Genomic DNA, 12803 nt, shown 5'->3' with positions numbered 1-12803 from the left:
AATGAAAGGAGTGAAATTAGTCCATCAGCGTTAAGTATGCTCATTATCATTTATTTACTCATTCTTTCTCATTCCTATACTGTGTAAAAATCCCAGACAACAGGTAAGACCAGTCAGATAGATGTGTGTTACCTTCTTAGTGAGGTTGTGGTCCTGGTCATGAGGCATGCGGGTGGAGACATGATAGATGACCTCAGTAGTAGAGGTGGCGTAGTACGGTGTAGTCTGGCCTGTGCTGCGATTCCTCTGGAGACCTCCCATGAAGCCACAGTGAGTAGTGAGGTCCACCTTAGGGATAAATCACACACACACTATAACATGCAGGATACACTGAAAATATGATCTTCCTCTCAAGCCAAGAGATTGGAATCCAAATTACTAAAATGACTCAGATTCCTCTGAATTCTTTAACTAACAATTCAGATATCAGATATCAGATATGGGTCATTCCAAACCAACCCACCTAGGGCCTACCAGCTGATATCATGAGTGTTCTTGAAAAAAAATCATGTTTTAAGTTCTATTAAAATCATGGGACCTTGCAAAATCCTTTAAGGATATGACTTTTGAAGTTTGGGCCTCTAATTTTCTGAATTTTTTGTGTTTTTTTGTGTGTCTGAGCCTCACAAATCATTTATTTTTCACTGTATTGGATTGAAATTTGTCCTGAACTTCCAAGAGACCATAAGCATGTACTGAGTTAAACATTTGTTGCCGAATCATCATTTTTAACCCCAACAAAGAATCTGTAACTTTCAAAAATTCATATCTCCACTACTTTTCCCATTTTTTGCAACAAAATCTTGGTTCCGTGTAATATCAATGTCTCGATTTAAATCAAATAAATTAATTCTATTCTGTCACATTTGGAAATTGTTTGGTTCTGCTGTGTAAAAAGACTGAGTGCCACAGATCTTGCTCAGTGTAGCTTCAGAGTCGAAAACCCTACTTTTCTGGTTATTATGACTGTAGATTTATCAGCATAAAATTTTACAAGAAAATCCATGACATGACCTTGGAAAAGTTCTGGATTTTGGGTGAGTTGGCATGGAATGGTGTTACACAGAATAAATATTCAGTTAAAACAGAGCAGAGAAATATCCTCTATTGCCCACTGCATTATGCATTTTATTAGTTAAACCAATAATATGAAAATAAATCAATTATTTGCTGCAGATCAGATAAGACACAATTCTATATATATATATATATATATATATATATATATATATATATATATATATATATATATATATATATATATATATATATATATATATATATATATATATATATATATATATATATATATATATATATATATATATATATGCAGTGGTACAAACAATATGAATCAATATGTACATATTTTGGTTAATAAAGATTAAAAAACACTTAAGATGATTTGAATGACGGTGGTCTTACCTCCCAGCCCAGTCCAGAGACAAAGTCTTCATAAGCTTGGCTGCCCGCTGTGTTGGTTAGTATGGAGTGTTTATCCTCTTGGCCCTCAGCCACATAAAATACTGCTATTTTATGAGTCTCTCGGCTAGAGGACAATGAAGGAAACCAATAATGAGCAGAAACAGCAACTACTGAATGACAGATTGTTAAGGAGGTAACATTTATTTGAGCAATTTCTACAAGTTTATTACTTTCCCCTTAACTTATCTGTTTGTTTCAGAGTTTTTCTTCTAGGAAAGCTGGTGGATGGAGTCACAGTGACATCCTCCAGTTTGTGGAATACTGTCTGACCATATTTGGACAAGAGGGTGGGGCTGGTCAGGCTATTTCAGTATAACCTGATTGGATCTGACTGTGACCAGTAAAAATATTTTTTACACTATGGGACCATAATTTACCAAATGAACATCATGTTCTGTATTAAAAAAGACTGAGACCGTAGCCTCACAAGGAAGCTCTTAACTGATGTAGTAAATCAAGTGCGAAGTAGGGACATTTTCTCATAAGCTTACACGCAATTGGACATCTATTTGAAACCAGTGGATTCACCCGTGCAGGCCATTAGAAAGAGTGCAGGTTTAAGGCACTTACCATTGGCTTCACTTTCCAGACCCAGACGCTCCATCTACTTATCATACAGTCTATGGTCTGAATGAAATGCAGTGCAGCGTAACTGTCAATGAATCTCACAACTCTACAGTATACATGTCTGGGTACACATTTAAATCAAAGGTACATGCCTCAGCTCTTTAAGACAAAAGCACTGAATGAGAAGAGAGAGGGTTCAAACTAGTGCCTAACTGAAACCTGAATGAAAAGACTTAAAGAAAGGAGGGAGCAGGGAATGCAGCAAGCAACAAGTGCTTGACTTCATATTTTCTTACCACTGCCGTGAGTCCAGGTTCTTCAGCTCTCTCAGTAACTTCTCATTCTTCCTCAACAAATGAAAGTTACTCCTGTAAGATACAAATAAATACACAAGTTAGGAATAATTATCAAAGTTAAACCTGCAGTTTTACCATCATCTGGCAACCACTGGTGTTTCTCTTAATTGGCTAGTTGCTTGTTTTTGTCATTATTTCCTAGCAGATAATGACCAATCCCTTGCAAACTAAAAAACATAAAGTAAAGGTGTGAGGACTTCTGGAGAATAAGACAAAAAAAATGCTCAGAAAAACAAGAGGGAAAAAAAACAGATTAAAAAGTGGTGATCTTTCAGGTTTCAAAATATGTGTAATCTCTAAAATTATCTTTATCTGTAATTTTCGATTTCACAGATACACATAGACTGTAGTACATTGCTTCAAACATGCTATCCTAAGAGGGAAATAAGGTAACACTGAAAAAGAACACTTAGGAATCAAGTCACAAAATAACCAAATATTATGGTTATGTTTTCTGTCCAACCATTGGACCAGCACTTCTGTGTTTCAACTCTGGCCTCACAATTAAAGATCACTGCATTTTATTATTCCTGTGAACCTAAATGAAAAAATGCTCATCATCTCCAACCACAGCTAGATTCATCATCACTTTCACACTCAAACAGAAAAGGACTAAACAAAAGCCTTTTATACCAACTAACAAATCTATAGATGGTTCAAAATGTCCCTGTGACCAGCCACCAACCTCCATGTCGCTCATATAAAACCAAGACAGACAGTGAGCAGAGAGGCTTGGAGTGGACTGATAATGACACGTCATTCTTTTCACTCTTAGAGGGGGAAAAAAAAAAAAGAGTGAAAGAGCGAGAGATAAATAGAGAGAGAGAGAGACAGCAATTTGCTCTTTATTAAACTGATACTTGGTAATGGCCTCATTCTCTGCTCTCAAAGACTCCATTTACACCCTGGATTATAGGGAAAAGCATAAAAGGATACACACACACACACATGAATGCACGCGCACAGACGACTGTCAGTATCTTAGTGTACGTAATGTCCTGTATAAATACCTGGAGAGACGTACAGGGACAATAATAGATGATTAGACAGTCATTTCTTCACTTTCCTTCCCATCTGTCTATCCTCGTTTGTTCGACCCAACATTTCTAATTTTCGCCTTCTTGTTTTCTGATTTTGGCTTTATTTCTTTTTTCATTTTCTTATTCTCGCTCTCCATCTACATGGCCCTTTTTCATCCTGTTTTCTCATTCACCGCTCCTCCCACCATCATTTTCTTCTTCAACTACTGCCTTTTATTCTAACTCCAAATGGGTTGAGTTTGATCAATAGAGTACTATACTCATTATCACACTCTCGGCTCCACAGACCCACACACGCACGCGCACTGTGTTAAGAAGTCTATTGTGCAGGCTGAATGCAGACGCTGTAATTCCCTGGATAAAGTATAAAGAGCGATGAGTGTCCATTAGCAGGCCAGACACATTTAAAGTGATACCTTGACATTGTGTATTTTAAACCCAGAGTCATTGAGAAGATGAAATGCTGTACCGTCTGAATGTGAAAACGTGGTGTCTAATCAGCACAAAAGGCAAATTTGAAATGTTAGTCTCATTTGCCTTCAACAGGCATTTGGTTTGTTCTTGAGGAGACAAAAATTAATAAAAGACTCCCCATACATTAACCATAAAAAAACAGAAAACCCCATCTCCATTATTCTTTTAATCAAAAGCTTTTTAATTGAAATTATTATTATACTGAAAGCTTGTCCTAGAGATTTTTGTGTAACATACACACAGTGGAGTCTCTTATGGTTAAATAAAACCCACTTTTTCCCCAAGTAAATTCTCTATCTCCGTAAAAATAAAAGGAAAAATGGAAAATGTAAGAATGTCTTAATAAAGACACAAAAGATATCTCTGAACTTTGTTGGACGTCATTCTCCTGACACTGACACGCATAACAATTTGATGCAAAAGGGCATGTATTTTTATATTTACATGAATGAAAGTGTAGTTTTCAAAAGATGGGAAAAAAATCACATTTCTACGCAGTTTTCTTGTACATGTACGTCAGCTTCTGGTCTCACCTCTTCTCCCAGGAGTTGAGTCCCAGTATGTTGATCAGTAGTCTGCAGTAGTAGAACGCTGACTGTGGCGTCTGAGTCTCTGGCTCAGTCTGCTGCACTGCTCTCATGTTCAACTCCTCACCTCTCTGAAACATTCAGCAATTCAGTTTCACACACAAAAGTAAGGGATGAAAAAAAAGAAACATCATGGAAATTAAACAGACTGCTGCATGACTGAAGAAAAATACATTTGATTCTATTTCGGCAATGTCAGTGACAACATTATAATGCCAATATAAACAAATCAAGTCAAACTATAACCAGAATAGAAAGGCAAAGACCCCAAAACTACACTTTATTGTTGTTGGTTTTGGCAGAATGATTTATCCTCATCAATGAATAAATAAATAAATGTGTCAAAGTGATGCTATTCCTCACATACTGGCTACCTTAAAATGGCCTGCCCAACTCCTACAGTAGTGTTCGGAACATTAAAAATAAGTTTGACTGCAATAGCAGTACGAACCCTATTCCAAAAAAGTGGCATATATTCAATGTTTTTTACCTGGTTAACTTTACTGATTTTTATTTTGAAGCTGATTCTGAATTTAATGAAGTTTGGATGGGGGCAACAAAAGACTGGGAATGTTGTGAAACGCTCCGGAAACACCTGTCTGAAACATCTTCCACTGGTAAACAGCTTTGTTGGCAACGGGTGATAGTATGATTGGAATAAGAGGGGCATCCTCGAAAGGTACGGTAAACACAATTGGCTTTTGAATGGCTGAATTCACACCATCCCAACATTCAGGGCTGCATTATTGTGGAGCAGTATTAGTCCAACTACATATGATGGCGAGTGCTGCACTTCTGAGCAGACAGTATTTTGAGTTTTCACTTCATCAGGATATGCTGGAAGTTCATCTCAAAGATCCAAATATAAAACACTTTCTATCATTATGGATAAGGGCACTGCGTACATGAAGGACAAACTCTCTTTCTTCAGCACTCTGCTTCAGGATGGCATTGATCACGTCGTTTTCCTGCTTTTCAGAAACACATGCTGGAGGAGGGGCTGGGATGTTAAGCGGCATGCCTATAGGGACCAACCAGAAGACAAAGTTAGCTGTAAACAACCTGACATCTTCTGTGTTGTTGTGTGAAATTAGGTAGAATTCAGAACAACTGTTAGCTGTAAACTATCAAAAGCTTCCTTTCAAATATTGGCCTTCAAAGAGCCATAAAAACAGCATGTGTTTGATTTTTGCATACCATAGAATAATTAACAAAAATAGAAGACCAATTAAAGTGTACAAATGGTACTCATTGTGTATGTGATATTGTGTGTATACCTGCTCTCTGTAGACATTCAGGACTTGAGTAGCCCAGGTACTGCAGCATTTCATCCAGTGCATCGTCCCCCTCCGTCAGTGAGTCCCATGCTGGCACTGCCTCCCGACACACACGTTTAGCCAATGGCGGGGCAAGAAGCTGTTCCAAGCCCGACTCGTCTCGATCCCCCTCCCCATCCATCCTGTGCTCATTCTTCTCCTCCAGCTCCTCCACTTCCTCATCTCTTCTTTGATCTCCCTTCTCTTCCTCAGTGACCTTTTCTTCTTCCTCCTCATCCCTCTCTCCCTGAAACTCTTGCCTTTCACCCTCCACCCCTCGTCCTCCCTCCTCTGCCTCCCTATCCACCTGCCCATCCTCTTCGCTGTCTTCTCTCACTCCCATCTTTTTCAGTGGACCTCCTGGTGGAGTGTGTAAATGAAGATTCGCACTGTGAGGTGATTGTGTGTGTGACAAAAATGTGTGTGTTGGGCTGTTCGGGGAACATGGTGGAGGCCCGTAGAGAACAGCAGAATCCCAGGAGTGTTTTCCCGCTACATCTCGGATGATGACACGAACGCAAGCGGGGGCAGAAGACAAACCAGCCGTCATTCCACCTCCTGGTACACCAGACTCGGATCGGATCTGGAAAATAGAGAAGGGACAGTAAATGTACCAAATATTAAAGAAATAACACCACATCATCTTTATTTTGCTTCAAAGTGAAACTCAAGCTTTCTTTAAAAACTTTCATAACCTTATGCCTTCCTCTTTCTTTTGAAACTTCTAGAACCACCAAGGAAAATCAATAAACCTTTTCAAACTTATTTTCGATTTACTGGTATAAACCAAACTACAATGCTAAATGGATCTTAACCATCTGAATCTATCACTCCATGCATTACTAGGAGATAAAAATGTTTTCTATTTGCATAAAAAAAATACCTAAATTACTGGACAGAAACACTCTTAAACGTTTGGCTTGGTGAATGTTGTAAAATAAAATTGGAAAATCAAATGAAATTGTAAATTGTTAATTGTTGAAATTAGTTGTTGTTAATAGGTGGCACATGATAAAGATTTTAAACCTGCCGAAAGGCATCACAACATACAACTCAACATCACAACTTTCTAATTTCTGGTAAAGGGAGATTAATTGGCTACCAAAAAATAGAAGACAAATATATTTTAATAGTAATATAAAGACAGAAGATTGCAACACAGACCTAATTAACATCCTGATTGATGCATACAAATCCAAGCTCAACTGAAAACGGAATGCTAGAATCTATTCTTACAGTTCTTCTTATAGTTGCAAAATGTGATTTCGACACTTTATATCAAATCTAAATGGGACACAGAAACTAAAGTAACCATCTCAGAAGAGGATTGGCTGAGCATTTGTGAAAACCAAGTGAACACTTCGAGTTCAGGTCAGTGGATCATTTCCACATCTTCTGGGACTGCCCAACTACTCAACTGGCTGGAAATAGTAATGATAATGGGTTTCGAAATAAACAGGATTTCTGTACAATTCATCTTGGGAATATCTCACCTACAATTAATTCTAGTGATAAGCATCTGATTAAAATAAAGTTGGCAGCTGGTAAAAAATCTATAATGAGAAGGTAGTTAAATAAAGAGCCCCCAACAAAATGGGAATGGAGTGGAATTGTAAAAGAAATGTATAACATGGAGAGGCTAATTTTTCCCTGAATCTATGGAAGAAGTACAGATATTGATACAGCGGCTCATGTGTAATTGATGAAAATGTTTATATATGTGTGTGAGAGGTACAGAGGTATGTACATGTGGGTGGTGTATGTATGCAGAGGTGTAGGTGTCTGTGTAGTTATATACATACAGTAACAGCTTACAGGAACATGTCTGTGACCCCTATGTGTGCTTCTCGGATGCCACAGCCCTCTACAATTTACACCAAGGGTACCAACAACCACATACTGGACTTCTAGTTTTGCTTTTTAATCGAAAGGCTCTCTCTCACAGTGTGATCACACAAAAGAAACTAGTTCTCGAATAAAGGAACACAAGCCCTTTGGCTGTAAGGGCGACAACAAAGTGACTCACTGACCTAACCTTTTATCTTATTCAGTGCATTCAGTTATAGACTTTTTTTCTGATACAATTCTGTACTTTCTTATATACATTATGTGGTGCTTATGTGTATGAAACAATACAAAAAAATCCTCTTTAACTTTATCGGCATACTTAAATAACAAACGCAATAGCATACTGTTGGGTGCTGGTTCCACAGTATTGCAGCTAAACACTGAACACATCATCTTCCTTGTCACATTTGATTGCTTAGAGTTGGAACTAAAATATCAGACATCTAAAACAGAGTCAAACCAAAGACGACTTCAGCTTTGGCTCAGAAACATCCAATGTAATGTGAAAATGTATTTCAGCTGAGGTTACCTGATACACTGAGAGCAGCGTGGAGCCATTCAGAACCAGAAACTGTAGGTTTGGTGAATGAAAAAGCTCTGGTCCAAGATCTGCACTCTCACAGAATGGGTTGTCTTGGTTTTCACACACCTAGAAAACATGGGCCACAGTGTTGTTTTAGCAAAATGAACTGAATGAAAGTACAAAAACGTGGATGGATTTTTGTTCCCTTTAGGACAAAAAAGTACTCGTCACCATATATTGTGCCATTATTAGCATCAAACACACACACAGTGACAGTACCTGACTGGAGAGAGTCGCAGGCCCTCCAGACATTGGATAATGTCCTAGGTGGTTGACCAAGTGTGTGATAACTGTTCTGGCTGCAATAGAAACCAGGCCCTGCTGAATACGACTACGAACTGCAGAGACAGAAACATAGAAACAGTCAGAGAAAATAAAGTAGGGTACCAGATGTTGAAAGTCAAATTTATTTCTAAATTTCATTGTTTTGTTAGCTGAAATGTGTAACTTTTACTGACTTGATATTTAGGTTACAAGTTGCAACAAAACTTCAGGATTCACAATGAAAAACTAAGAAGCTGTACGGACACACACTGAGCTTGTACATAGTTTGCCCCATGCTGAGGAGAAGCCAATGCCATCACACACTGTGCTGTCAACAGATCCCGGCTAATCAACATCATTACACACACACTGTGACACACACACACTTTCCAACAGCTCCTTATTGACAGAGCTGTGTGTAGAGTACAGATATGTATTGACCAGACATTCTCAATGACTACCTAAACCTCAGGAGAGTTCCAGAGGAAAAAGAAAAAGAAGTAAAGAGAAAAGAACAGGAAGCATTTTTGAAAAAAAAAAAAGAGAAAAAGTGAGAAGACTATTAGCAGATAATGTTGCAAAAAAAGGAAGTGAAGCACTGAAGACAAGAAGATACAAAAATGAGAAGAAGGGAGAGAGGAGGAGAGGAGAGGAGAGGCATGGTCTATCCAGGTGCTCCAGTCATTAGACTAGACTCTGTGTTCTGGTGGACCACAGCAGGGGACAATACACACTCTCACACGGATGTAGGCAAGTGCGAGCATACGCGCGCGCGCACACACACACACACACACACACACACACACACACACACACACACACACACACACACACACAACTAACTTTCTCCAAGGTTAGTGGTTTTGTAGATGGCTCGGGGTCATTTCATCACAGATTTTGTGTGTTTGTGTTACAGATAAATCCCTGTGCAGTCCTGTATATTTTCAATATATTTGGGACCATTTGATTAGTAAACTAGAGATGGAGATCAAAAGATAGATCAATAAAGACACCAAATGATGGTTCATTAAGCTGTGCAGTGTGTCTCTGATGTAAGATAGAATACCTTCTGTGACAGGCTGCAGTTTGCTGGAGCGTTCAGAGTCTGGGCTGTGCAGGGGTTCTGGTTCTCGGAGGCTCTCTAACGGCAGGAATGGGTCGTAGTCTGGACTCAGCAGGTCTGAGAGCTGCAGTGGGTAATACTTGGGACTGTTGAAAGACTGGGCTCCGTACACACAACCGTGTAATACCTGGACACATTTTCAAAAGGAAAGGACAATTTTGGGACGATGTATTTTTAATATGATTCTTCATGAATACAAATTGTGTGTACACACACACACACACACACACCTTATATATACAGCTGAGCAGAGTCTTGGTGGGCTGGTCCTTCTCTGGAGGGCTACGTGTTTGTACAGGTTGAAGAAGAGACTTTGGAGGCAGAGCCATCACCCAGTCCAACAGACACAACAGGAGGGACACTACCAGCTGCACACACACACACACACACACCCGCAAACACAAGTATGAAGTTACTTTAGCTGAATGTGTATTATAGTGAGAAAATGTGATAGAAGGCTGGGGTAAGGGCTTTTGTGTGTCTGTGTTACCCTCTTATCCAGCTCATGAGGAGAAGACTCAGTAGCAGGAAGCAAGTATGTGATGGTGGCGATCAAAATCTGAAAAAATAAATAAATCAGACAAAATTGTTAAAACCACCATGTTAAAGCTACTATCAGCACAAGAAAATGGAGATTAAAAAAAGAAAATTAAAGCTAATATGAGGATAAATGACATATTTACAAATGAAAGCAGAGTTAATAAAACCACTACAAAGCAGCGAGAATGATGGCACAAAGAACTTGATGAACAATAAATAAATATTCCAATAATCCTTAAGTGTGCCATGAGTTATCGTCACCTCCACGATCTTCTTTGGAGTGTCGGGGGGGAATTTCTGTAGATGATCCACGTGACTGATCAGGAGGTGAAGGATGTCTGATGCCACCAGTGCCACATTCTTATTAGGGTACTGGGTGATGAAACACACAAGAGAACTTGTGTCAGTTTTAGGGTTACATGGATCTTTATTCTGACTTTTAGATGAAAAAATGCTGTGTGTTATGTAACAGGTTCTACCTAACATGTGTCTACAATATATTCTGTATAAATGTATAATATACTTAAAAATGCTCATCACAATCTCCCAGTGTGCAAAGTGACATTTTTCAGTTCCTTTTTCCATCCAACTGTCAAAAACACAAGATTTATTCATCTACCATCGGAAATGACAACGAAAAGCGACACACATTTACATTTTATTTCAATTGACAAGATGCTGCAGCTTTGATTTTAGATAAGAGAAGGGGCGGAAAGTGGGACAAGGAGGACAAGAGAAGTGGAAGAAGTTGCTGTGCATGGGAAATATAACAATCTGTCCAGTTTTGTGTGTGTGTGTGTGTGTGTGTGTGTGTGTGTGTGTGTGCGCGCGCATGCGTGTGTGTGTGTGCGCATATCACAAGGCCCATGTCTGAGGATACTGGCTGCTGGTATGAAGGCAAGAGATGCAAAAGTGGACAAGATGTGTGTGTATATATATGTGCTCCTGATAGTGTGTGTGTGCGTGCGCGTGTGTGTGCGCGCGTGTGTGTGTGTCTGCATGTGTGTGACACAGCTTGCAGCATTCCCTCTGGATTAGTCTCCTATCTGAAGAAGGACCAAACATATTGACAGTCCAGGGTTTGCTCCCAGGAGTAGGTGAATGCAAGTGTGTGTGTGTGTTGCTGTAATGTCTTAGCAGGCCATTGGCTGCCGATACACAAGCTAGGGATTCCAAGGTGGAAAAGGTATGCCTGTGTGTGTGGGTCTATCTGATGCCACTTGGCTGTAGATGAGACAGTAAATGTTGGACAGTATTATTCTGGTCCACAGGCCTCCCAGACTAGTGGCCTGAAACAGTCAAATCCAACAGAGGCAATTTCACCAACACTTACAATCATCTCCAACAGTGTTTTCCACCATACTTTGGCTCCTTGCAGCCAGCACATCAACATTCCAAATGTCTACTTTTCAGTCACTATTGTGGTGAATTTACACTCACTGTGACCAGCTCCATCCTCCATTTTTAAAGAATAGATTTTAATTCCATCAATTACTTCATGTTGTCTTGTCTTTTACAGTTAAAAGCACTGGAAGAAAAATCATTCTTACATAGTGTGCATGATATGATCACTTTGAAGTTCAAGCCATAAAATGATGGATCACAGCAGGCTAACTATCCATCAAAGAAAAATTCTGGGCAAAAGTTTAGTTCTCTCATTGTGTGGCATCTAACTCCGTGCAAAAAGAGTTGCATCCCTAGCAACGCCGGATTTTTCCATGAACTTGCTTTACTGAATTTAACTGAAACCAACCATTGCATTTTAAACTAGCTTATTTATTCAATGGCTGCATGTTATTTTAGTTGATCATCAAATTCTAAAGATGTTGCGATGTTTTAACTAAAGTAGGTCTAATTAAACATCCAGACAGTAGAGGAACAGATGTGTATACACTCCAGTGTTGTGTAGATCAGTCAGCAGTCCATCTGATACAGATTTATTGCTTTGGTCTGATCCCACTGGATCACAGAGAAACAGTGCCATGGTCAGCAGGGACAAAGTTTGAAAACAGACAAAGGCCGAAGTCTGTATGAAAGAACCTTATTCAGCTGGGTTGAACCCCTTTTCGATTTATATTTCATTGATCAATTTTATAGTTTATGTTTAAATTTCAGGAAGTTCGAGTTTAGAGGCTGGATATCAACCAAATATCTTAAAGGCAGTGCGTATTTGTAACTGACCTTAAGAGTTACACAGATGACGTTGAGAGCATCTTTGATCTGTGGATGTTGAGTTCCACGAGCCAGCTCTTCACACAGCCAGATACCCAGACTGCACAGAGCCACACACCTAACAAAAGAAAACAAATATACACCCTGAGCAACCTGCGGACACACGCTGCTGTTATACACATATACACATACAAAGAACACCACAAATTCTGTATTGGGATCAACAAACACATGGGTTTATAAGCACATCAACTAATCGGAAATATAAATGGTAAGGCCTGTACATGAGTTATGATATTAATATGCTCAGTATCAGCCTTATATGGTGGTGGGTAACTTTCACTTGAAACTTTGTAAAAATTGTCTATTCTTACATAACAAATTAAGGGATGCATGATAATTTATAGGCCTGATAACTGAAAATGTATAGAGTCAGCTTCAGTATAAC

General features: G+C 39.0%; 1 protein-coding gene across 6 annotated transcripts in view; it reads right to left on the bottom strand.

Annotated features, from left to right (window-relative positions):
• ralgapa1 (Ral GTPase activating protein catalytic subunit alpha 1) overlaps positions 1-12803 on the bottom strand; it is a 65390-nt gene that overhangs the window by 28501 nt on the left and 24086 nt on the right. For all 6 annotated transcript variants that reach the window (XM_037125148.1, XM_037125149.1, XM_037125153.1 and 3 more), the window contains 13 exons: positions 12365-12473; positions 10445-10555; positions 10134-10202; positions 9874-10011; positions 9587-9770; positions 8476-8594; positions 8203-8322; positions 5787-6408; positions 5415-5530; positions 4456-4580; positions 2349-2420; positions 1426-1549; positions 133-288 (listed from right to left, as the gene is read on the bottom strand). In XM_037125148.1, the coding sequence (XP_036981043.1) occupies positions 133-288; positions 1426-1549; positions 2349-2420; positions 4456-4580; positions 5415-5530; positions 5787-6408; positions 8203-8322; positions 8476-8594; positions 9587-9770; positions 9874-10011; positions 10134-10202; positions 10445-10555; positions 12365-12473 (2065 nt within the window). The remainder of the gene's footprint in view (positions 1-132; positions 289-1425; positions 1550-2348; positions 2421-4455; positions 4581-5414; positions 5531-5786; positions 6409-8202; positions 8323-8475; positions 8595-9586; positions 9771-9873; positions 10012-10133; positions 10203-10444; positions 10556-12364; positions 12474-12803) is intronic.

This window comes from Acanthopagrus latus, chromosome 16 (assembly GCF_904848185.1).
Source record: "Acanthopagrus latus isolate v.2019 chromosome 16, fAcaLat1.1, whole genome shotgun sequence".
Classification (NCBI taxonomy): Eukaryota; Metazoa; Chordata; class Actinopteri; order Spariformes; family Sparidae; genus Acanthopagrus; species Acanthopagrus latus.
This window is presented reverse-complemented; position numbering and strand designations above follow the sequence as displayed.